At 40.7% G+C, this 26,474-nt stretch overlaps 2 protein-coding genes across 4 annotated transcripts; both read right to left on the minus strand.

Moving 5' to 3' along the window:
- Positions 1 to 3,902: 3,902 nt before the first annotated feature.
- On the minus strand, positions 3,903 to 26,402 carry LOC115132182 (calcium/calmodulin-dependent protein kinase type 1B-like). 3 transcript variants are annotated; one of them, XM_029664518.2, is made up of 14 exons: positions 26,316 to 26,402; positions 12,944 to 13,079; positions 12,480 to 12,627; positions 11,725 to 11,811; positions 11,277 to 11,408; positions 11,118 to 11,192; positions 10,868 to 11,006; positions 10,480 to 10,603; positions 10,302 to 10,377; positions 10,093 to 10,205; positions 9,802 to 9,880; positions 9,024 to 9,111; positions 7,480 to 7,582; positions 3,903 to 4,292 (listed from the first exon to the last, which is right to left on the minus strand). In XM_029664518.2, the coding sequence occupies exons 4-13, from the start codon at positions 11,799 to 11,801 to the stop codon at positions 7,481 to 7,483; spliced, it is 1,005 nt and encodes a 334-aa protein (XP_029520378.1). In that variant the 5' UTR covers positions 11,802 to 11,811; positions 12,480 to 12,627; positions 12,944 to 13,079; positions 26,316 to 26,402; the 3' UTR covers positions 3,903 to 4,292; position 7,480. The 3 variants fall into 3 exon arrangements, with proteins under 3 accessions (XP_029520378.1, XP_029520379.1, XP_064876782.1); XM_029664519.2 differs by lacking the exon at positions 12,944 to 13,079 and having other exon boundaries at positions 26,316 to 26,399; XM_065020710.1 differs by lacking the exons at positions 12,944 to 13,079; positions 26,316 to 26,402 and having other exon boundaries at positions 12,480 to 12,928.
- Positions 14,034 to 26,402, minus strand: ppp1r3da (protein phosphatase 1, regulatory subunit 3Da). Its single transcript, XM_029664521.2, has 2 exons — positions 26,316 to 26,402; positions 14,034 to 20,237 (listed from the first exon to the last, which is right to left on the minus strand). Exon 2 carries the CDS (start codon positions 20,207 to 20,209, stop codon positions 19,301 to 19,303), a length of 909 nt encoding a protein of 302 aa, XP_029520381.1. The 5' UTR covers positions 20,210 to 20,237; positions 26,316 to 26,402; the 3' UTR covers positions 14,034 to 19,300.
- Positions 26,403 to 26,474: the final 72 nt, after the last annotated feature.

The following is a 26,474-nucleotide window of genomic DNA, read 5'->3' on the forward strand; positions in this document are numbered from 1 at the left end:
CCACTGTGCTAGCTGGGGAAGGTTAGTCAATGCGGAACATTTCAAGAACTTTGGAAGTTTCTTCAAGTGCACTTGCAAAAACCATCAAGCGCCATGAGGAAACTGGCTCTTATGAGGACTGCCACAGGAATGGAAGCCCCAGAGTTACCTCTGCTGCCGAGGATAAGTTCATTAGAGTTACCAGCCTCAGAAATGGCAGCCCAAATAAATGCTTCACAGAGTTCAAGTCACAGACACAACTCAACATCAACTGTTCAGAGGAGACTGTGTGAATCAGGACTTCATGGTCGGAATTGCTGAAAAGAAACCACTACTAAAGGACACCAATAATAAGAAGAGACTTTCTTGGGCCAAGAAACACGAGCAATGGCCATTAGACCGGTGGAAATCTGTCCTTTGGTCTGGAGTCCAAATTGGAGATTTTTGGTACCAATTTTGATATTTAATGTGGGGCCGACAGACAAGATGCTTACTTTCTCCTCCTTCCTCTTGCCTCTTCCATTTTTGCGATATTGCTGCAATTAGTTGGTTGTAATTTTGGGTAGAGCAAACATTTCCATATATTTTTGTTAGCTGCATGTGTGGCAATTCCACCATTCCTATTCATGATATCATTTACAAAGATTATACCTTTTTTTGTATTTATATAATGTTTTTTTTTTTTTTTTTATCAATTAGTATATTTGAGTTTAACTACAATTTTTGTTGTTGAAATATTTGTTCTGTCTTTTCTGGTGGAATTAACTGAAGTTGCAACCAACTTTCTATGGTTTGTTTTAAAAATAGCAATATTTTGGAGATTATTTCATTTTCAAAGAACCGAAAGTGAGAGGTAATCTGGACAAAGGGAAAAAGTCCATTCTTGAACATGGTGTGAGAAATTCTTACTAATCTGCTAGAGAACCAGTTCTGATTTAAGTATAACTTTTGTATGACTGATGCCTTTAGTGAGAAGTCTAATGCTTTAATTGTTCATAATTTCTGCCCTCCGAATTCAAATTTATTAATTTTGTCTGGCTTGCCTGAATAAAGCGTCTGCTAAATGACTTAAATGTAAATGTAAATGTATAAAATGGAATATGTTTTGCTCATATAATGTTTTAAAACCGGTCTCTTGGTGTAGGCAAGACCATAAGCAAATAGGTAATCTGGGATATGACTAAAGTTAACATCTTTGTATTGGGTATTGAGAATCTGCAGAGAGAATAACGAGGTGGTTGTGTCATTACTGTTGTAGTCTTGATTTTAGACCATTCAGTGTCTCTTGCTGGTTTCTGTCCCACAATCTTGTTGTACTCCATAACTGAAAGGTGTGTCCGTTCCCTCATGCTTGTGTATCCAAAATAACCCCGCTTTGGGGTATTTTTCAGCAGGGCACTGTGGAATGACTACAGATAACCTGAGTTTTACAAAAATAAAAGCTAAAAAGGGAAGAGGGATAGTCTAAATTGATTACATGGTCTGGAAGGTACTCTGTGGTCCTCAGGCTACCTCTAACCACCTGTAACCCTATAACGCAAACACAAACCAAACAAACACTACCCAATTCATGTTTATACCATGCTTCCTTTCAATTGAGCTATCTTAGCTTGTAATATTTTGTCCAACTTACCTTCACCTTGTGCAGAGCTAGGGGTGGCAAGCGCATGTTGGTGGAATCAGATTCTGTATAAAGAAATACACAATTTAACCACCCCACTAATTGTATTGATCTCTAGTAGACTGGCTAGCTAAGCATACCTTACATGGACATTTCAACATTGTCAGCTTGCTGTAAGCTAACTAGCATCACAAAATTGGCAGCAAGATTGCTATCTGGCTGAGAATCAACTAACCAACCATAGACGACTTATACACATTCACAAACAGAGGGTTAGTTAGCTATATCGACAATTCTATTTTTACTAAGGGAGTGTTTTCTAGACAAGGGTGGAGTAGATGGCCACCAAATTGAGATACTCTTTATTTGGTAACATGTTCTATCTTTGACTGACGTTAGCTAACAAACATGTTTACTCTGCTGAAGGTAGCTACCAGTCTAGCAGTGACTGCCATGGCATAGGCGAAACTGATTGACAGTGTGTATCCCAAACGATAGATACATGATTTAGCTGTACAGGGCTGTAATGTTAGCTAGCTAACTTACCCAACTAGGCTAGCAAGTTAACCTCTACAGGATCGGGATCGGTGTCCCCCCCCCGTAGACTAATGTCATTAGCAGGAGGTTGTAACATTTCCCAGGACATAGACATATCTGATATGGGCAGAAAGCTTAAATTCTTGTTAATCTAACTGTACTGTCCAATTAACAGTAGCTATTACAGTGAAAGAATACCCTGCTATTGTTGGAGGAGAATACACAATCATGTATTAATAAACCGATTATGCACTTTTGGGCAGTCTTGACACAACATTTTGAACATATATGCAATGGTTCATTGGATCAGTCTAAGAGGCTAGCTAACGTTAGGTTACCTCTAATTGAGAAGCTTCTGTTTTGTTGTGAAGGGTAAAAAATAGATGGTATCACATCACTTCTCAGCTGTCATCGAAATGTATTCCCAATTAGTTCAGCCTGAAATTCCCTCAGATTATCTTTGGTCACCGCATCATTCTTGATAGTCGCAAGCCACTGACAGAATCGGGGGGAATCTCTGGTAGGTAAAATGGTGAAAGATTTTCACACTTGTTTGTAATTAGCACAGCCAGGCACAGAACACAACATGAGCATGATGACAAACACTGAAAAACAAATGTTTTCAAAACAATATTGCCTAGAAAAGTTCTGGGATTTCTGTGTGCTGGTTGTTCGAAGTAAACAACGTCATTATTCAAGTTTGTGGGCATGGCCCCTCTACCTAGTGAGCGGTTTCAGCATTCGCTTTGAATGCCGGACTTTGTGGTTCGCTATGAGCAGACGAAGACACAGGTATTTGCAACTTCACCATTCTAGCAGTGAAATTAAAATGTGCTAGTTTTAGCTTGTGGTTTGGATAATTGTGACATTTATGATAAAAACTTAATGTTGTTAGTATAGTAATGACTATATTCTGTGGCAGAGCCAGGGTGAAATTCCCCTTTAAAACTCTTTCCAGGCATTGTTCTAATGAAAAGAGAACTGCTCCATGTTCAAGAGCACTCTGATGCATTCTGACCCAAATGTAAGATATTATGGGTTCTTAGGTCACTAGGACAAATATGGCTGCCTCTCTCTCACACATATACAGCGGAGTGCTTTCTAGGAGCTGTCTCATTAGTTTAGGGTAAGCATGGTTTGTTTCTCCTGTCAAAGGCAATATGTATTCTGCCCCTATCCCACATTGTTGCTTTAAAGGCCCAGTGCAGTCAAAAAAACATATTTTATATACATTTCCACATTATGAGGTTGGAATAATACTGTGAAATTGTGAAAAGTATGATAATTCCCTTTTAGTGTAAGAGCTGTTTGAAAAGACCGCCTGAAATTTCAGTTTTGGCCTGCCTGGTGACATCACCAGGTGGTAAATTTGTTAATAGACCAATAAGAGCGAGAATTCCAAACTTCTCTGCCAATAATAGCTAGTTTTCAGTTTTCCCCTCCCCACTTAGACCTCTTCCAGACAGTCCTAGCAAAATTCCTGCTTGAGAAATTGCTCTTTGCTAAGAAGCTATTTCTGTTTATTTTTGACCATTTTAATTGAAACAATCACAGTAAGGTACTTAATTGTTAATCGGAAATGATTTGCTATTGAGATAAAAAAAAAAACAGCTGCATTGAACCTTTAATTTGGAGTTCGTCATTTTCAATGCTGCAGATTTAGTCAATTTCATTTGGTATTATTCTTCCCAAGACAATCAAGAATGCTAATGACTGTGTCAAACTCAACAAGAGGATGATCATAGATCAAACTAGGAGTAAAAAATATTGTTTTCTAACATTTTTATTGTTGTATTCTTCAAGGGTCTATAGAGACTTAATAACGTTCAAGAAAACATGTTTACATCCATGCATGGTCAACAGATACTAAGCCTATATGGATGTATCAACAAAATTACACTTGATGAGTCAAATGAGTCTTATTGCTGAAGTGTATGGGGCCCAACCAGAGTCTGAGCAATGTTTAGATGACAGACAACAAAAAATAGAACTTAAGCTTGATTAAGAGTGCTCTCTGCTGGCAGAAAGAAAGTTTCACACTGTATTGGCTTTTTATCACATATAGAGACGCCTGAGAGCCGAAATGACCACTCTGACTGGTCTGTCACAGGATTCTTCTGGGCAAATCTTCTACCCATGGATTAAAGGTCACAACCTAAACCAAGAGAAAAGAAACACAGGTTACTGTAGCTACTGTGACCAATGTCTGTTAGCTGCGGGATTGTGATACTGAGCTATTTATGCCAATCAAATTAGTCACATGTGCCGAATACAACAGGTGCAAACCTTACAGTGAAATGCTTACTTATAAGCCCTTAACCAACAATGCAGTTGAAATAAGTAATTAAACAAGTAATTAAAGAGCAGCAGTAAAATAACAATAGTGAGACTACAGTATATACAGGGGGGTACAGGTACAGAGTCAATATGCGAGGGCAATTGTTAATTGAGGTAATATGCACATGTGGGTAGAGTAATTAAAGTGACTATGCATAGATGATAACAACAGAAAGTAACAAGTGTAAAAGAGGGGGAGGGGGGCAATGCTAATAGTCTGGGTAGCCATTTGATTAGGTGTTCAGGAGTCTTATGGCTTGGGGGTAGAAGCTGTTTAGAAGCCTCCTGGACCTAGACTTGGCGCTCCGGTACCGCTTGCCGTGCAGTAGCAGAGAGAACATTCTATGACTAGGGTGGCTGGAGTCTTTGACCATTTTTAGGGTCTTCCTCTGACACTGCCTGGTATAGAGGTCCTGGATGGCAGGGAGCTTGGCCCCAGTGATGTACTTGGCCGTTCGCACTACCCTCTGTAGTGCCTTGCGGTCGGAGGCCGAGCAGTTGTCATACCAGGCAGCGATGCAACCAGTCAACTCTCAACCTGCTCCACTGCAGCCTCGTCGATGAGAATGGAGGCGGCTCAGTCCACTTTTTCCTGTAGTCCACAATAATCTCCTTTGTCTTGATCACGTTGAGGGAGAGGTTGTTGTCCTGGCACCACACGGCCAGGTCTCTGACCTCCTCCCTATAGACCTTCTCATCATTGTTGGTGATCAGGCCTACTGTACCACTGTTGTGTCATCGGCAAATTTAATGATGGTGTTAGAGTCATGCCTGGCTGTGCAGTCATGAGTGAACAGGGAGTACAGGACCGAGCACACACCCCTGAGAGGCCCCTGTGTTGAGTATCAGTGTGGCAGATGTGTTGTTACCTACCCTTACCACCTGGGGGCGGCCCATCAGGAAGTCCAGCATCCAGTTGCAGAGGGAGGTGTTTAGTCCCAGGGTCCTTAGCTTATTGATGAGCTTTGAGGGCACTTTGGTGTTGAACGCTGAGCTGTAGTCAATGAATAGCATTCTCACATAGGTGTTCCTTTTGTTCAGTTGGGAAAGGGCAGTGTGGAGTGCAATAGAGATTGCATCATCTGTGGATCTGTTGGGGCTGTATGCAAATTGGAGTGGGTCTAGGGTTTCTGGAATGGTGTTGATGTGAGCCATGACCAGCCTTTCAAAGCACTTCATGGCTACAAACTAGTGTGCTGTGGGTTAGTCATTTAGGCAGATTTCCTTAGTGTTCTTGGGCCAGACACTATGGTGGTCTGCTTAAAACATGTTGGCATTACAGACTCGGACAGGGAGAGGTTGAAAATATCAGTGAAGACACTTGCCAGTTGGTCAGCGCATGCTCGCAGTACACGTCCTGGTAATCCATCTGGCCCTGTGGCCTTGTGAATGTTGACCTGTTTAAGCTCCGGAAAGCGTGATCACAGTCTTCCGGGAACAGCTGGTGCTCTCATGCATGTTTTAGTGGCATTTGCCTCGAAGCGAGCATAGAAGTAGTTTAGCTTGTCTGGTAGGCTCGTGTCACTGGGCAGCTCTTGGCTGTGCTTCCCTTTGTAGTCTGTAATGGTTTGCAAGCCCTGCCACATCCAACGAGCATCAGAGCCTGTGTAGTATAACTCAATCTTAGTCCTGTATTGACGCTTTACCTGTTTGATGGTTCGTCGGAGGGCATAGCGGGAGTTCTTATAAGCTTCCGGGTTAGAGTCCCGCTCCTTGAAAGCGGCAGCTCTAGCCTTTAGCTCAGTGCGGATGTTGCCTGTAATCCATGGCTTCTGGTTGAGGTGTGTACGTACAGTCACTGTGGGGACGACGTCATCAATGCGCTTATTGATTAAGCCAATTACTGATGTGGTGTACTCCTCAATGCCATCGGAGGAATCCCTGAACATATTCCAGTCTGTGCTAGCAAAACAGTCCTGTAGCAGCATCTACAGCATTATTGATCTAGTTACTGGTGCTTCCTGCTTTAATGTTTGCTTGTAAGCAGGAATCAGGAGGATAGAATTATGGTCAGATTTGCCAAATGAAGGGCGAGGGAGAGCTTTGTATGTGTCTCTGTGTGTGGAGTAAAGGTGGTCCAGAGTTTTTTTCTCCTCTGGTTGCACATTTAACACGCTGATAGAAATTTGGTAAAACGGATTTAAGTTTCCCTGCATTAAAGTCTCCGGCTACTAGGAGCGTTGCCTCTGGGTGAGCGTTTTCTTGTTTGCTTATGGCGGAAAACAGCTCATTCAATGTTGTCTTAGTGCCAGACTCTGACTGTGGTGGTATGTAAACAGCTACGAAAAATACTGATGAAAACTGTCTAGGTAGAAAGTGTGGTCTACAGCTTATCACGAGATACTCTACCTCAAGCAAGCAATAGCTCGAGACTTCCTTAGATATCGTGAACCAACTGTTATACAAAAATACATAGTCCACCGCCCCTTATCTTACCAGACACTGCTGTTCTGTCCTGCCGGTACATTGTATAACCAGCCAGCTGCGTGTTGATAGTGTCGTTGTTCAGCCACGACTCCGTGAAGCATAAGATATTACAGTTTTTAATGTCCCGTTGGTAGTTTAATCTTGCGCGTAGGTCATCTATTTTATTCTCCAAAGATTGCACGTTTTTCTAGCAGAATGGAAGGAAGTGGACGTTTATTCGATCGCCTACGAATTATCAGAAGGCATCTCGACCTCTGGCCCCTTTTTCTCCACCTCCTCTTCACGCAAATCACAGGGATATGGGCCTGTTCCCGAGAAAGCAATATATCGTTCTCATCAGGCACATCAGACTCTTTAAAGGAAAAAAAGGATTCTGCCAGTCCGTGGTGAGTAATCGCAGTCTTGATTACCAGACGTTATTTTCGGTCATAAGAGGCGGTAGCGGCAACATTATGTACAAAATAAGTAAAAACATAAGTTACAAAAAACGCAAATAAACCAACCAAAAAACACAATCGGTTGGGGACATGTAAAACATTGGCCTTCTTCACCGGTGCCATTATTATTTCATCCCTCACCTTACAGTGTAGCCTTGGTCTCTGCCTTATCCTTAGACTCCTCCTCTACTACTAGATTCTTCTTACTGAGGTGCCGCACCACCATTGTGGCATTGAACGCCCTCTGAAAACATATAGTCCACAGGTACAAAAGTGTGCTTTTAGAAAAGGTACATTTTTCCATTATACCACAGTGTACCACAGTGACATAGTAATATGTTCCTAGTGATTGACAAAAACGTACCTCTACCATAGACTACTTAAACTGGTACAACACTTCCACTCAAAAAGAACTAACTGAAAGAACAGGCAGAGCCACGTATCCAATATAATTTCCCAGTGTGGCTTGCTTTGTTGAGGAAATTGTAGCGTTACCACCCATGACTGTATTTGTTAGTGAAATGGTTGTTGAATTTGTTCATTTTCAGTCCCGTGGCTTTCACCAAGTGAGTTCCAAGGTGTATGTTGCCATTAAAATTAATCTCTTTATGACAATACGTTACATATCTCATTAGAAAACTCATGGTTTACAGGCCACACCAGGCCTGCAAGTAGGGTTGCAATATTCCGCTAACTAGAAATCCTGGTTGAATAATTTCTTGCTTATTCCCTCTGTTTGCCATGAATTTTCCAACTGTGATTTCTGGAAAACCTGCGAAATTTGGGAACGTTACCAGAATTTTGCAATCCTACCTACAAGTCACATTATGCTGGCTTGCAAAGTGATATAGAATTCCGATTAGAATCCAGACAGATTTTGGATATCCAACAGCTGGAATGTTTATTCACCCGCAACATGCATTCTTTATGACTGCCAGAGTTAGGAACATTTTTCTCTTGTATTATTGGCTGTTTGTTTATCCCATGTGTAACCCTGTGTTGTTGATTTTGTCACACTGCTTTGCTTTATCTTGGCCAGGTCGCAGTTGTAAATGAGAACTTGTTAAATGAAGGTGAAATCAAATCAAAAACATTACGCCATTTAAACTGGAACAAACATTAAAGTTATCTATCTTTATGTAGCATAAGATTAATCCATCAATGAATGTATACGCAAAAACAAAGATATTACAAACTAATCAAAAAGAATCTACCTGCAGTAGACTATGCTGGCAAATATGATAATGATTATGGTACAAATGTGGCCTTTTAGGGTACCAACCCAGTGACAAAGCTGTTGGTATCCTGGGAAACAGAAATGTATCTTCACATCGAGAGTATAATTAGTGTAGATTTATATTCAGAATATTGGGTACAAAAATGTACCACCAGGCTCTTTATCCACATATGTACCCTAAAATGTACTAAGAGGTACCATGTGAGATCATTATGTGTACCTCTGAAGGCACATTGTGTATTTTGATATTTTTGTTCCCTAGGGAACAATATTGTACCCTAACTGCACCCTTGTTTCTAAGAGTGTAGTGCATTCCTGCACACAGAAGAATTGATTTACATAGTCAATGTAACTGGGCATATATCTAGATTCTAGTTTTATGGGAGATATTGTATTGTGGAAGATGATTAGGACATTTTAAACAGTGCCCAGGCAGGACTAATCTTACCTTCCACTGGCTCTTAGCAAAGTTCTTCTGGATCTGCTTACTGACTGATCCATGAATGTTCTTCTCCAGAGCGGCTCCTCCTGATATCCTGATTCAACAACACACACAGCACCAATCAACAAGCCATCAATACCATTATCATATTACTTTGGAGTCATTAGCCCGCTGTGCAAAAACTGGTTGAATCAAAGTTGTTTCCACATCATTTCAACAACCAAAATTCTGTGTTATGACATTGAATCAGCATGGAAAACTGATTGGATTTGAAAAAAAAGTAACCAACTTTTAACCTAAATCCAATGACATGGTGATGTTTTGTTGATTTCACGTTAGCTGACAACCACACCTCAACCAAATGTAAATCAAAACTAGACAATGAACTGACATCTGTACCCAGTGGGATGCTATGTGTACCGTATACTACATGTGATATAGTGACAGACCTACGGAGGCTTTTCAGGGAACATAAAGTGATATGCAATCAATATAGATCAAGAAAATGATTATATTTTGAGCAGAAAGAATCTATTGTATGTTTGGATTAAAGAGATCTATGTTTAAAACTCAACTGCCATGGACATTACGATAGACTATAGAAGTATAGAAAAACTTGAAAATATCCCTAAATATCAAAGTACCCATTCATTGTGTTGTATAGAACATCTCATTCTTTACTTCAACTGACCAAATGCATGCACACTGATAGTACTGAGAATGTTTACTAAACATGTTATAGAAAAGAATACACACAAAGCTACTAATCTTTTTTTAAACTCACCAAAGATGCTTCAAGGCCTGCTCACAATTGTACCTCTCCTCTGGTTCTTTCTGCAACATGTGCGGAATGAAATCTTTTGCTGAACGGAAAAATGTGGAGAGAGAAGCAGCATTCAGGAGGACATACAATTTCAAGACAAAAGAAAGTTCAATTAAAAGCACGTTGAAAGAAAGAAAAACAAGTCTTTATTGCCGAGACAGTGATAAAGTTGCGTGACAAATAGGTGTGAGATGTGATGAACTAATACAGGCTAGCTAAAAGGATCTCTCATAGACCAAGGTCATACTTTACCTGAATTAGAGACTTCATCCCAATACGGGGAGTCAAACTCATATTCAGCCTTCATGATCTGCCTGTACATATGTGACTCACTCTCGTCATAAAACGGAGGGTAGCCACAGAGTCTGGAACGTCAAAAAGAAATCCTTTTAGCACAACAGAACTTTTCACTTGCCTGTATTAAGTCAACTGTGAGGAATGAACCATTACCATACACTCACAGTATATAGGTGATCACCCCCAGAGCCCATAGGTCCACTTCTTTGCCATATGATTTCTGCTGCAGAAGCTCTGGTGCTGCACACAAAATGAAAGAGAAGGTTCATGTATGAGGCTCAAACTGCTTTAATTCTACATGATGAGGGTTCAGAAGTGATGTATATATTTGGGGATCCTCACCCACGTACGCAGGGGTTCCACATGCTGTGGTGAGCATCCCCTGCTCCTCCATCTTGGACAGGCCAAAGTCACTGATGACAATCTTGGAATCTTCCGACGGAGTCTGATACAGTAGGTTCTCAGGCTGGAATGATAATAATAGAAGGCCTAAAATAATTGACAATTAAGCTGCATCTATCAATCACTTGAACACTTGTACCAAACAATAAGTAAATCACATGAGAGGGTTGATCATTCAGCACATTGACCATCTACCTTAACCTGTGAACTCTCAGATACATTCTATTCTCTTTTATTTTGATATACCTGGGGGACATATAACAGTAATCCTACAATGCTGTTTATAGTGAGGTTAAGTACTTTTCTAACAGCTAGTGGACAGTTGTACCTTCAGGTCCCTGTGCACGATGCCCAGCTGGTGGAGGTATTGGACTGCCTCCAGAAGCTGTTGTATGACACGGCTGGCATCCCTCTCAGTGTAACTCCCCTTCTCCAGAATACGGTCCAGCAACTCGCCTCCTGTAACACTGTGGTAACAAGCCATCAATTGCATTGTGAAATATAAGCAACGAAATAATCAACAATTCATCTTGGATTAGATCATTTCAGGGTATCTAAATTAAAATCCCACCACCCACAGAGTCATAACCAGATAAAGCTTTGTAGATGTCTCGAAGGTCTCCTCCAATGCCACAATGTTGGGATGGTTGATTCTGAAGGGGAAACAATGGATACACTCTGAACCATTGATTTCTTGTCTATTTTGTATTAGCTAAAAGTGCAGATGTGACACTAACCTGCGTAGCACGGCTATCTCATTCTCCAACATGGCTTCTTTGCCCTTTAGCGCCCTCTTGTGGATACACTTGACTGCTACAAGTTTCAGGGTGCGGCGGTGCTGAGCCACACGCACCTCAGAGAATGATCCCCTGAAACACACCCACATCATATTAGTAACCATTCATACAGGCTTTCGTTCTCATTGCTTTATTTTGGGATGATAATTATTCAGTCACCCAATGAATTGGGATGGCTTCCCCCTCTGACAACTCCGGGGGCCTCTGCTAGAGAATTGTAATACTTCATAATGGGAAGAATGTGCCAGGATTTCAGTAAGCATCAAGGAATCAAGGTAATGGCTCTCACAGAATTGTATGGCTCTCACACCAAGTAAAGAGCCTTATATCTGTGTGGAAACGGCATGTAGATCTAATCCTATGTGGCAAAAATATAACAGACACTCACTCTCCTAGCTTCTCTCTCAGATCATATACTGATGTGATGTCCTCTGCTTTCTTCCTGAATTCCTTCCCCAGAGGCATCTTCAATAGGCTTTATGCAATGGGGAAAATAGAAAAACGTAATGTCTCCTTTATTTGAGCAGAAATAACTAATTCACCATTCAAAGGAAAAGCAATAAGGTTATTCACCCAATCCAATTACAGTGGTTAGTTATTTGGCAAAAAAAAATAACTCTAGGGTCTGCACATCTTTAGTATTAGGTTAAGAGTAGCCTTTATTTCTATTCTAATGTGTGTAACTTGCCAAATCTGACTTTTAAACAGTGTTCAAATGGCCATCATAAGATTGGTCTGGAAGTCATCTGAATAATCTTTATACTGCTTTGAAGGTTTCTGAAGTTTCCGTCACTTTCCATCGAATGGTCATGTTCCATGCCAAATATGTCTGTACAAGGACTTCACTATTATATTTTTCCAACAGTGTAACCAAAATGTTAAATGCAGAATTCAACTTTACAGCCTCAGGCTCATTTTAAATATATATTTTGATAGCGTTCAAGCCTATAACATACATGTGTTTATAACCTATTGTATTAACTCCAAATAGCACGGCAGAATGACTTGGTCAAATCTAACCTCCTATTCTAAATAGGACATGACTATTCAAATCAACTTTAATCTACCTGTAAAGTATATATAACATAAAACAAGTGTGCTGTTTGGTTATATGTGGCGAAAAATAATAGGATGCCAGTTTACCTGTTGATTGCAGTGGCAGAGAATAATCCTGACTGTTAGCGTTCTTCACAGTTCTTCTCTCTGTACCTTCGTCACCACTGTCCTCTATGAGCATTCATTGAAAATCACACTTTTTTCCTGAAGCAACCTTGTCCACTCCACCCACACACTAACAGTACAAAGAGAAAAACGGATGGAGAAAGCAAAGATGAAAACTGCCTCTCACAGTTACTCAACACATCAGCTTCAAGAAAACAAGCCATGTGTAACAGCTTACTGTCAAGAGGAACTACTCAGTAGAACATACAGTGAATAGTACATTTCTCTGCATCTGGTACATTGCGTTTGGTAGCACTGTTTACAATTTGATCAAGGAGAAAGCCATGTGCACCGGTTGACTTGCAGGTTGTCTAAGCCTGTGAAAGGAACACCACAGGCCCCATATTTACATTATGTAACCTGGCTTTTGTCTCTGCAACACCAACCTGCACTATCCTTCTATGGGCACAGGGTTATCCAGTGAATCTCATCTATCCAATCCATCTGGCACAAAGAACTCAAACAATCCCCTCGGCCAGAAGAACAGTCTATCCCACATTCTGCATGCCTTTCATAGCAGAGCTGCAAAACAGAGGAAGATGCATTTACTCTGAGGACAAAATCATGCTTCGGAACAAAAATAAAAACAAATAATTGGGCTTAATTACTGTGCCTATTCCATCTGAAATCAAAATATATACTCATTACTAATATGAATATTATTACACTCTCTATTGTAATCTATAATCTGCTGTTAAACACAGTAATTTCAAACTTTTAACTGCAGTGTAGAATTCAAACTGTCCTGAGTGATAACTGTCCACATTTTAGGCATGTTGATATTGTTGTTATTGTGCCATCCAATACTGCCGATGTAAATGTGAATACTATTACAAAATCATCTTTCTGTGATGTTTGGACATTTTAGCAATTAGAGGGAAACATTGTCTGAATACACATGATGTCTTAATGTTTCCAGTTGGACTTTTGAGAAAGTATCTCTAAACTCTTCACTGTAGCACAATCAGTTAAACTGGTACTAAAAGACACCTTGATTTGCAGACAGGTTCCCCCAAGATTCCCTAGTATATATATATATATAAAAATAGGCCTTAATTTATTGCAAAGCAGAAAACCCTCTCATTACACATTGGACTCAGGCCAAATTCCGCCAGAGGGCGCTATTGTTCCTGATGACGTTTGTCCTCTGACGTCCAAACATAATCTGCCCAGCTGCTGATACACTCCATGGTTGGGGTCAATTCTGAATTGCTCTTTAAATGCAATTCAATTATTGAATTTGAATTGAATTTGAATTGGCCACACCCAACAGAAAGCAGAATTTGAATTGAATTTGAATTAAAGGAAGTATAATTTAATTAAATGAAATTCAAATGGTTTATTTATTCTACACATCACTATACAAATGTTTATTTTGACATCATGTATGGCTACCGATGCCATGTAGCATATGGTTGAAACATGTCATTTTTAAAACTCATTCTCCTAAAACAATTTTCAATAATTACATGTGTGTTGTCTATAATAATTGATCCTTCCTTTAATGTTTAAATATCAGAAACATAAATACATTTCTCAGAATGCATTAGATCAAATGCTGCAGTATGAAACGGAACAATCCAATGCAATGTCAATATTAATGAGACTTTAATGTCTCAGTTGAATTGGTTTGAATTGCTTTTAATTCAATTCTACTTCCTTACATTAAAATGATGTTTCCTTTGGGGTGTGGCCAATTCAAATTCAATTCATGGATTAATTTCAGAAATTCCCGAATTGACGCCACCCTTAATACATTTGTGTCCCCCCACACCACTTCGTAGATCCTTCATTCGGGATGCAAAGGTATCGATTTCCTCTTTAGATTTAATGGCGTGCCGACCCTTAAGAGAGTCCACTGTCCCACTGTTGCTCTACAGCCTAAGTCCAGACCTCCTGGCCGATACTCCCTGCTCAGGGAACATGCCCTCTCCCTTGGCCTGGGAGTCCAGGTTACTTCCACCTGACCTCCACTTTTCCTCCACAGCCCAAGTCCAGACCTCCACACCGTGCCACGCCATCACGCCTCTCCCTGAGCATCACCCACCACCCTGTCCATAGGTATCCCTGTTACATGCAATCCGTTACTACCCAACCCGGGGTATGAGTCTGAAATGGGGAATTGTACGTTTGGGTACACCTTCTTTCCATGGTTATACAAATCAAATCAAATTTGATTTGTCACATACACATGGTTACTTACTAATGTTCTCCTGTGTCCTTATTTCTCTTGGTTAGCCTACTGTCTGCAAATGCTGTTACATTGTAAATACATAGCAATTAAAAAGACATGTTTCACTTTGCATCAAATTGCTTGATCCTGGGTAGATACATTATAATGTATCACCAGCCACTTTAAATAATGCCACTTTTAAATGTTTACATACCCTACATTACTCATCTACATTACTCATCTCATATGTATATACTGTTCTCTATACCATCTACTGCATCTTGCCTATGGCGTTCTGTACCATCACTCATCATATATTTTTATGTACATATTCTTCATCCCTTTACACTTGTAGTTGTTGTGGAATTGTTAGGTTAGATTACTCGTTGGTTATTACTGCATTGTCGGAACTACAAGCACAAGCATTTCGCTACACTCGCATTAACATCTGCTAACCATGTGTATGTGACAAATACAATTTGATTTGACATTATAATTACAAGTGTATCCTTTGCAACAGCATCGTAGTAACATAACATTTGATTCAATGTATCCTTTGGGACAGGTTATAACATGGCAAGGTGTGCCTTGTTTAAGGGTTGTTACCCTAGTCTATTAGGATACACATATCAACAACATAGCTAGCTGGGTCTTTTGTTATACTTTCCCTTGTAGTTACATGTAACAACAATGTTGATTCAGCCTCATTTCTCTATCACAGCCATTATTGTTTTAAAATCACCGTTGGCCTCATTGTGAAATCCCTGAGCGGTTTCCTTCCTCTCTGGCAACTGTATTTATGTAGTGACTTGTATTGATACACCATCCAAAGTGTAATTTAGAACTTCACCATGGGCCTCCCGAGTGGCGCAGCGGTTTAAGGCAGGGTTTGGCCGGCCAGAATGTCCTCGTCCCATCGTGCTCTAGCGATCCCTTGTGGCGGGCCAGGTGCATGCATGCTGACTTTGGTCGCCAGCTGTACTATGTTTCCTCCGACACATTGGTGCGGCTGGCTTCCGGGTTAAGCAAACAGTGTGTCAAGAAGCAGTGCGGCTTGGGGGGGTTGTGTTTCGGAGGATACGCGGCTCTTGACTTTCACCTCTTCCGTCCGTACAGTTGCAGCGATGGGACAAGACTAACTACCAAAGGGATATTCAATGTCTGCTTTTTATTTGTATTTTTTTAAACGTATCTACCAATAGAAAACCTCCCTGGTCTTTGTGGTTGAATCGGCTTTTGATATTCACTGCTCGACTGACCGATCTTACAGATAATTGTATGTGTGGGGTACAGAGATGAGGCAGTCATTCAAAAATCATGTTAAACACTATTATTGCACACAGAGTGAGTCCATGCAACTTATTATGTGACTCGTTAAGCAAATGTTTACTCCTGAACTTATTTAGGCTTGCCATAACAAAGGGGTTGAATGCTTATTGACTCAAGACATTATCTTTTCATTTTTTATGAATTAGTAAAAATTCAGAAAAACATAATTCCATTTTGACATTATGAGGTATTGTACTGTATGTAGGCCAGTGACAAAACAAATCTCTATTCAATCCATTCTAAATTCAGGCTGTAACACAACAAAATTAGGAAAAAGTCAAGGGGTGTGAATACTTTATGAAAGCACTGTATGCTCACGGGACTACATCTCTTTGACGGTGCCTAAGGCCGGCACAGACCAAGGTAAAACAACAAACAAAGCGTTACAGTACCCTGCCCTCTACTTTGAACAAGCAACAAAAGGACTTGAAATGACAGGAGCTCCTTAACTGATATTAGGGTAAAATCTATAGCGGAAAATGGTTTAGGGGCCTGTAAATGTTTTACAACTAGATGAACCACTTCTGCCAAAACTAATGTGCCTGTTCAACGTGTAAACTGATGTTTTTAAACTGTAGTGCTTGTGTTTTATGTTGTAAATGTTTGAAACTTTGCTTGCTGATTTTTTTGTCCAGGTCTCTCTTGCAAAATAGGTTTGTAATCTCAAAGAGACTAACCTACCAGGAATTCAGCGGGAAAATGTATTTAAACTAAGAAATATGTTCCCAAGTATCCCCACAAATAAAGAGACATATGTAATCGTGTCTCAATGTAATGAAGGTATAAAATGATTGTTATTTTCAAATACAAATGGGCTTACTTGTTGTCAATTTGAATTCGACAAATGATTATAAATGACGTTTCGGCCCCCTGACCATCCATTCCGACAAAAATGGATTTGCAGCGGAATCTAGTTGCTTACCCCTGGTGTAAAGTAAAAAGGATAACCCATGCTGACTGGTAAGGCATTCCGGATTCATTCTAGATATGCATTCAGTGATGGGATTTTTTCTTCTTCCCGGAAACATGTAAATCATAGAGCTGGTAAATATTTTGCGGGGTACCAGGAAATAGTGTTCGGTGATGGGAGACCAATATGTATTGGTCGTCCGAGCGAAGAGGCTATGCTGGTACGTGCTGTCACTGTCCATTTCAACGGTTACCACCAATGCAGATGTGACAAAATTAACCTGTTGCATGGAGAGTGTAGTAAAAATCACTTGGGCACTGAAAGAATCTGATTGGAGTGTCCAGATACAGGTCACATGGCTAGGTATTGGATATAGTAGCACATATGAATGTGGTCCAAATCAGAACGGAAAAGATGTGATTCCATGTGTTTTTTTTAGCTGTTTACACCATTCTAAAGAAGATTGAACTGTGTCACAGGAGAATGACTTTGTTGTTGAATTGGGTCCATTTTAGCTGCAGTGTAAAGACAGCTTTAGTGTTGCATTGTAAGCAACAAAGGCAAATAATTCACAACAGAGGTTTGTATCATCAACTGTGCTTTAATGTAAAATGAACAAGAAACAATAGTATTCACTTTTCTAAGTACTACCAGTTAAACAGTGTATTTCTTTTGTTAGTAGCTAAATATTTTCAATTTATATCATGAGTAATATTTGAACTAGCTGCTTGGTTGCATAGTTTAAATGCTTGGGTGATCATCTCTTGAAGATGAAATTTCATAAATTAATCTCTACCAGTTACCTGGCAAGCATGGCTAGTTCCGAGGACCAGAGTCAGAGTAAGTCCAAATGATTTTAGAACATCCGACAAGTAGAAACCATAAAGTAAGTGCATTATCCAGAGGCACATTGCCACAGTGAAATGTGTACTCTGTGTCAGTCTTATCTGAACAAGTGCTGTATACAGTGCCTTCGGAAAGTATTCAGACCCCTTGACTTTTCCACATTTTGTTACAGCCTTATTCTAAAATATATTCAATTGTTTTTTCCCCCTCATCAATCTACACACAATACCCCATAATGACACAGCAAAAACTGGTTTGAAGAACTGAAATATCACATTTACATAAGTATTCAGACTATTTACTCAGTCCTTTTTTGAAGCACGTTTGGCAGTGATTGGCACACCTGTATTTGGGGAGTTTCTCCTATTCTTCTCTGCAGATCCTCTCAAGCTCTGTCAGGTTGGATGGGGAGTGTCTCTGCACAGCTATTTTGAGGTCTCTCCAGAGATGTTAGATCTGGTTCAAGTCCGGGCTCTCGCTAGGCCACTCAAGGACATTGAGACTTTTCCCAAAGCCACTCCTGCGTTGTCTTGGCTGTGTGCTTAGGGTCATTGTCCTGTTGGAAGGTGAACCTTCGCCCCAGTCTGAGGTTCTGTGTGCTCTGGAGCAGGTTTTCATCAAGGATCTCTCTGTACTTTGCTTCGTTCATCTTTGCCTAAATCCTGACTAGTCTCCCAGTCCCTGCGGCTGAAAAACTTTGCCACAGCATGATGCCGCCACCACCACGCTTCACAGTAGGGATGGTGCCAGGTTTCCTCCAAACGTGACGCTTGGCATTCAGGCCAAAGAGTTCAATCTTGGTTTCATCAGACCAGAGAATCTTGCTTCTCGTGGTCTGAGAGTCTTTAGGTGCCTTTTGGAAAACTCCAAGTGGGCTGTCACGCGGCTTTACTAAGGAGTAGCTTCCGTCTGACCACTCTACCATAAAGGCCTGCTTGGTAGAGTGCCACAGAGAGGAACTCCGGAGCTCTATCAGAGTGACCATTGGGTTCTTGGACACCTCCCTGACCAAGGACCTTCTCCCACGTTTTCTCAGTTTGGCCGGGAGGCCAGCTCAAATTGAGAAAAGCCTGTTTTTGCTTTGTCATTATGGGGCATTGAGTGCAGATTTATGTCCATTTTAGAATAAGGCTGTAATGTAACAAAATGTGGAAAAAGTCAAGGTGTCTGAATACTTTCCGAAGGCACTGTATATAATAAAGTGCATTTGCATTTGAAAACATGCACTCCAATACTAATAGGTGTGCTCTGTTAAAATAAATGTGTATGAATGAATAATAAACATGGCTTCCACCACAGTCACAGACAACCATGACGTGGTTCTCTATTAGCCGAGTGCTCCAATAACATGTTATTCATATATACCAGATCTGTCTTTTTCTGAACACTACTGCTGCCTCTCAGGTCTGATGGTTTTGACCTTATGGCCAAATTATTAATTGGAACTTATGAGAGCAACCAGTAAATGCTCCTTGTTGAATGAGCTCAAATAAAGTGCACCATGCTATGCTCACACTCCTTGGGCACAGTCAGCTTGTAGCTATGGCAGACCAACTTATAGTTTTGCCCCTCGTTGTTGTCCCAGTGCTCTTTCCCGGACACTTTGTATCGGACAGCAAATTCCAAAGCAGCTCCAGGTAGCAGGAAGGGAGGAACAGGCAGGTGGAAACGAAAGGTGTCACAATTGAGCTGCTCCTGCGTTCCATCCCAGGACTTGCAGGTGGTGGATACCCAGGAGGCCTTGGTTTCTGAGCTGCACCTCCATCCTGTGAAAGAATAGCGCACGCTCACCTCTTTCTCAAAATGGAGGTTGAGGACCTGAGTGATCCCGATGATGCCCAGGTCAAAGCACAAAACCCTCTCCAGACAGACCCTCTGCTGGCGCAGGCGGCTGAAGAATTCAGGTCGATCACCGGGTTGCTGAGGGAACACCGGCTTCAGATACGGCAGCGAGATTTCCAAGTTCTTCCCCCCAGCCAGCTCTGCACCCATCAAAAGCCTGAAGGAGACATGTTGTGGCACAAAGGGATCCTCTCCGGTTTTGAAAACCTTAACATCCTCTAGGTCCAGGCCCAGACAGTCTACAAAACGCACCCCAACATTACGAGTGTGCCTCTTCCACTCTGTGGAGGAGGACAGAGATCGTGCACGTCTTCGGATAATGGGTTTGGGCATGGGCTCACACGAAAGGCCTCGACTAAACTCCAGTTCCCAGGGTGCAGGGGCTCTTGGGTTGGGTGGGCGGATTGGAACACGCTTCCTTTCCACGGCAGCATTTGATCTGAGCATTTCATTCAGATTGATAGTGAGGTTGGTTCCGGAGGCATTCTTTGAGGCCTTAGGCAGTTCACTATTACTTGAGGGAATTCTCTCCTTCCCAATAGTCCAATCCATGATGTTAAATTAAAGAGGTCCTTCACACCTTATAAAAAAAGTGAAGGAAAAAGTTATGGGTGCATAATCTCAAATCTGGTGAGTTTTGTAATGTAAAAACACATTTCATTTAATAAATATTTTTTAAATAAATAATTTAATAAATAAAAATGTATCCTGTTTTATCTACATTCTTCACCATATGCTTTTGAACAGTGAAACATTTTGGCTCTATATGTCAGTATTGTACTGGATAGTACCATGGGAATCTGGTGTCGCGTCAACGTGCTAGTCAGAAATAGGAAACTCGGAAATATCCAACTTGCTAACTGGTTGAATGCGACACGTGTATAACCAGTTATCAAGTTGGAAATGTCTGAGTTTCTTATTCTGATGAGCAAGTGAACGCGGTACAAATATCACACACTTTGCTAGCTTTTTATTTTTCAAATTGGCATTATGCATTCTCAATCATGAAAATGATAAAGCAATTAAATACCCATTTAGCTAAAGAAATTGCAAACATGATATTGATTTATCATTTGCCCATCTGCACATTTTCTCCTAGATGAAACATTTAATCTCAACACAGTTCTGTTTCCAAAACTAAAACCTGTAATAAACAGAGTGGACTATGTTTTGTAGACTTTACCCTTTGCCAAAGTTTGGAAAAATGTTGTTAAGGAGTGCAAGGGCGAATTGAGTTATTGCACACGGGCACTTCACAGAATAGGTGTTCCCTAACAAAAATACGCAATTATATTCTAGAAAGGTTAGTTGTAAACATCTTTGGCTATATGCTTCCAGAGACTTCCAGTCATTGCGCTAACACTAGTTAGCAATGGCTCGCAAAACTACCTTCAACTTCCCTCAAACTGCATGCAGACATTAAAATGGTAGACCTATCCATGAGTTAATCTGACTATAGGTAAGTAGAAAAAAGGGCTTAATTGCCAACATTTCACACGATCCCTTTAACTATTAAAATGGGTGGACTAGATGGGCCTACCTAAAGTGCTTTTATTTCTAAATGGCAAAACAGATGCTTGAAAATACGCTGAAAGAGAAGGTGACATTATGCACTGCCGCCTCATTTTCATCATTTGATCTCAAATCCAAAATGGTAGCATCGACCCATCCAGACAAAATATTAGCTTCACTGTCCAAATACATATTGTATAACATGCACAAAAAAAGAGCCAGTGTAAAACAAACAATTCATGGTGTGACTAGTCTGGGCTACAAAACATGTGACTTTATATAGCATACATACAGTCCCCAAAATTCCTGTGTGGGGGAGGGTGATTCAGCACTGAAATAGAATGAACAGAATGGACTTCCCCAGTCAAGTCAATGATGTCATAATGGGTGGACTGGCAGCCATAGAGTGTGGAGGAGGAGGAAAGCAACTTCCCTATTCATTTTCTGTATTCTGGGTTCACTCAAAGTTTTAAGCTTTGTTTTACTATTGACAGTTACAGCTGTTTAGGTGATTGTATATCGATTCACTCTCCTTAAAATGTAAGTCATCTGATTTATTAGCTTCAGTCTCTGAATTGTTTAATCAAACTTTTCACTGCCAGCTCCTGATATCAGAGCATAAAAACTACAATCTGTCCCCTGAATTAGCCTACTGGGCACACATGCGCACTAGGCCCGAGTAGTTTTGACCGTTTTCCCTGGCTAAACTACACTGAACAAAAATATAAAAGCAACAATCAGAATGAGTTTTTCCACGCAAAAAAGGGCTTTATATCAGACAGAAATACTCCTCAGCACCCCTCCCCTCCCCTCCACCCTGCTCAGGCAATCCCACAGGTGAAGAAGCCGGATGTGGAGGTCCTGGGCTGGTGAGGTTACACGTAGTCTACGGTCGTGAGGCCGTTTGGACGTACTGCCAAATTCTCTAAAACAATGTTGGAGGCGGCTTATCATAGAGAAAGTATGATTCAGTTATCTAGCAACAGCTCTTGTGGACATTCCTGCAGTCAGCATGCCAATTGCAAGCTTCCTCAAAATTTGAGAAATGTGGCATATTGTCCCCGGCACAAGGTACACCTGTGTAATGATTATACTGTTTAATCAGCTTCTTGATACACCACACCTGTCAGGTGGATGCATGTTGTTTAGTTGAATAGTCATGGCCAATGGTCTTGTGCAATGATGTCATAATTTCCTCAAAGTTTGTACAGCAGATGTAGCCAATTGAATAGTCCACCATTTAAGAATATGCATAAAATGCATCCTCCAAATGCAACATCTGCCTATGCCCACACATATTGTCTCAATAAATGTTTCTATTTTGAATACCCTCAAACACCAAGTTAGGCATAGGCTACCAAATTTCAAAATAGGCCATCATCACTCTTACTCATGAATTATAATTCTTCACGTTTTAAAGGTGGAATGTCCTAACTGCATCTCCATGCCATTAATTTGATTGATCTCAATCAGTTTAAATGGGAATATGCATTTAGATCCTCTTCAATTACTGTTTCGTGAGCTAATTAGAGCAGATGGTGTTAACAAACTATTAGCCTTTCTTGTACTTTGTTTCAATCAAAGCATATATACTGCCTAATAGTGCATGTACAGTGCATTCAGAAAGTATTCAGAAAGTATTCAGACCCCTTCATTTTTTCCACGTTACAGCCTTATTCTAAAATGGATTCAATCTACACACAATACCATATAATGACAAAATAAACCGTTTACATTTTATTTTATTTTTTTACATTTTTCCACATTTATTAAAAATAAAAGTCTGAAATATCACATTTACATAAGAATTCAGACCCTTTACTCAGTCCTTTGTCGAAGCTCCTTTGGCAGCGATTACAGCCTCAAGTATTCTTGGGTATGACGCTACAAGCTTGACACACCTGTATTTGGGGATTGTATTTGGGGATTTTCTTCTCTGCAGATGCTCTCAAGTTCTGTCAGGTTGGATGGTGAGCATCACTGCACAGCTATTTCCAGGTCTCTCCAGAGATGCTCGACTGGGTTTAAGTCCGGGCTCTGGCTGGGCCACTCAAGGACATTCAGAGACTTGTCCCAAAGCCACTCCTGCGTTGTTTTGGCTGTGTGCTTAGGGTCGTTTTCCTGTTGGAAGGTGAACCTTCGCCTAGTCTGAGGTCCTTCGCCCCAGTCTGAGGTCCTGATGCTGCCATCACGCTTCACCGTAGGGATGGTGCCAGGTTTCCTCCAGACGTGATGCTTGGCATTCAGACCAAAGAGTTCAATCTTGGTTTCATTAGACCAAATAATCTTATTTTTGGCAAACTCCAAGTGGGCTGTCATGTGACTTTTACTGAAGAGGGGATTCCGTCTGGCCCCTCTACCATAAAGGCCTGATTGGCGGAGTACTGCAGAGATGGTTGTCCTTCTGGAAGGTTCTCCCATCTCCACAGAGGAACTCTGGAGCTCTGTCAGAGTGACCATCGAGTTCTTGGTCATCTCCCTGACCAACGCCCTCGACACAATCCTGTCTCAGCACTCTACGGACAATTCCTTCGACCTCATGGCTTGGTTTTTGCACTGACATGCACTTTCAACTGTGGGACCTTATATAGACAGGTGTGTGCCTTTCCAAATCATGTCCAATCAATTGAATTTACAACAGGTGGACTCCAATCAAGTTGTTGAAACATCTCAAGGAGGATCAATGAATAGAGGATGCACCTGAGCTCAATTTCAAGTCTCATAGCAAAGGGTCTGAATACTTATGTAAACAACGTATTTATTTTGAATACATTTGCACACAAAATAATTATCCTGTTTTTGCTTTGTCCTTATGGGGTATTATTGTGTGTAGATTGATGAGGATAAAAAATAAAGTAATCCATTTTAAAATCAATTTTAGGCTGTAATGTAACAAAATGTGGAAAAAGTCAAGGGGTTTAAATACTTTCCGAATGCACTGTATGGTCAACTTCAGCTAACCATCCTAAAATATAATTAGAAATTATTTTTTTGGTGTAACTGTGCTATTATGCTATTATATTTGGTTCTGTTATGTAAAATGCAAATGAATCATTGTGATCTTGCAAGAGATTGATTCAGCTTTGATCTAACTTTACAAAACAAGCACCATTGTGAGAAGTGATACTTTTCTATTTGTAATAATAAGAAGTGATGAGTATGACTATTGAGTAGGCAACAGATCTTGATGAGATGTCATTTTAAGCGATTGTAGCACCCTTTGTGGTCCTGAAAGGACAGCGCCAGAATCGCACAATGACGTTAAAGAAGTTGAACCAACTTGTGGTGCTGAAGGACAGCTCTGCCATTCGCCCAGTTCAGGAACAAACAACAATCATTTGCAGTAGGCTTATAGCCTAATAGTCCTACGACTACATGGCACAGCTATTTGTAGGCTATAGCCTAATGTAAATACAAATAGCTTACTATCATGGCACTGTTGATGAGGATAGCTTTATTGAGAGTAAGCATTTTGTGTAGCTTGTGCATGGTATCATAATCAATTGACCAAGTAGTAAATCAATTGACCAAGTAGTAAACATAAATCCTTACTACAGGGGCCTCCCAAGTAGTGCAGCGGTCTTAGGCAAGGCGTCACTACAGATCCCAGTTCGATCCCAGACTGTGTCACAACCCGCCATGACCGTGAGTCCCATGGGGTAGCTCACAATTGGCCAGGTGTTGTCCGGCAGCACTACACCCCTGGATCACTGGATCTAAATATCTGTTGTAAGACGACAGTGGCGAAGGACATCAATACTACTTCATGCGGATCAAAGTTCAGTTTTAAGATTCATTGGCGTAAAGTTAACTGGACGCTTCTGACTGATCTTGGAACTGTGACAACGGGCAGCCTCTCCCCGCTTGGTTAATCTGAGACAAAATATCCACAGGGAAGCCTTATCAACCCAACCTTCAGTATGCTATCCTGTATATCGTTTTTTCGCATGAGACAAACACTTACTACAATATGGCCGAGCCTAACCAAACCACAGACTGAACATTGTCCCATGCAATCAGCTGGCAAATTTGACAAACACTTCCAGCTTATTGCAAGGAAACGTGCTTCGGTTGACTACATATTGTTCATCACGCGCATTGCATCAGGAGATTGAAAATACAAGTGACAGAACCTACCACTGCAGCAAAAAGTCAGGTAAATAACACTTTCTCTGTCTCCTACTGTCAAAAGAACCAACAGCACTGACAACGGTAGATATCATTTTATCCTACATTCTGGAACATTCTGGCTTGTAGAGTCTTGCATATTTTTTAGGCAGACTTCTTTCAGACTGCATATCCCTGGGTTAACAATGGTAAGAGTCTGATGTTTTGGAAATGTACCATTTACCCCTTTCAAACTGACTATTGTCATAGATAGAACAATGAGAAAGATATTTCACCGGATGCGCTTGGAATTTCCACTCACTTCCAAATATGGAAGTGAGAGGAAGCCTAGTCGCCAGCAGTGGGAGAAGATGGAAGGAGATTGATTTCTCATCGATGAAACAATACAGCTTTCAGTTCACAAGACTAGAATCTGTTCTAAACAGAGTGGATGAAGTACTTTAGATTTTAACATTTGCAAAAAAATGTTTTAAACCGCGTTGCTTAGTGGGTGTGAAAAGGCGAATTGCGTTATTGCACACGCGCGCTTCACAGATTGTGCGTTCCCTAACGGAAATATGCAGACGTCTGCTAGAACAGGCAAATAGGATCTCGCTGACTCTGCCCACCTCCTTGCTTGTTCTGCCCATTATGACTCATTTGTTTCTATTGGAAACGAGAGGCTGTGGTCTGTCTTGGTTTCGTTATAAAAATCTTTGCTATCGTATTTGTTTATTAAATCAGACTTAATTAACATAATCTACAAATCACCTTACACCATAACGACTCATTATTATTTGTAGATCAGTCAGTCAGTCACACTCTACCCATGATACATCACGGTTTTGTTGCTCTCGAACACAACCTCGATCTTTGTAGTGCGACTTCACTTTCAGACAGAAAGGAAGACTTGGCGTATCTTTGTACAGTCTATGGCGTATCCTCTCGAGTCTGGAAATAAATATTATATTCTTATGTTGATCCCTTGAAATGGTTGGCTTATTCAATAAAAACGAATGAACAAATCACAACAGCTCACCATTTGTACGAAGTATGTGATGATTGTCAAGTAGGCTATATTTTGTAGGTTGAACCCGAAGACTGATCCTCCATTTACTAGCAGTCTACATATTTCGTAGTTGGCCATTCGCGTGCGTGTGATTACGCGGACTGATTCGCACAACATGTGGGTAAATAC

Source organism: Oncorhynchus nerka, linkage group LG7 (genome assembly GCF_034236695.1).
Source record: "Oncorhynchus nerka isolate Pitt River linkage group LG7, Oner_Uvic_2.0, whole genome shotgun sequence".
NCBI lineage: Eukaryota > Metazoa > Chordata > Actinopteri > Salmoniformes > Salmonidae > Oncorhynchus > Oncorhynchus nerka.

Coding starts and splice junctions, on each gene's coding strand:
- LOC115132182 (XM_029664518.2), bottom strand. CDS start 11,801: ATGCCTCTGGGGAAGGAATTCAGGAAGAAAGCAGAGGACATCACATCA. Junction 10,604..10,867: donor TCGTGCACAGGGACCTGAAG/GTACAACTGTCC, acceptor TTATCATTCCAG/CCTGAGAACCTACTGTATCA. Junction 9,881..10,092: donor GGATGAAGTCTCTAATTCAG/GTAAAGTATGAC, acceptor TTTTCCGTTCAG/CAAAAGATTTCATTCCGCAC.
- ppp1r3da (XM_029664521.2), bottom strand. CDS start 20,209: ATGGATTGGACTATTGGGAAGGAGAGAATTCCCTCAAGTAATAGTGAA.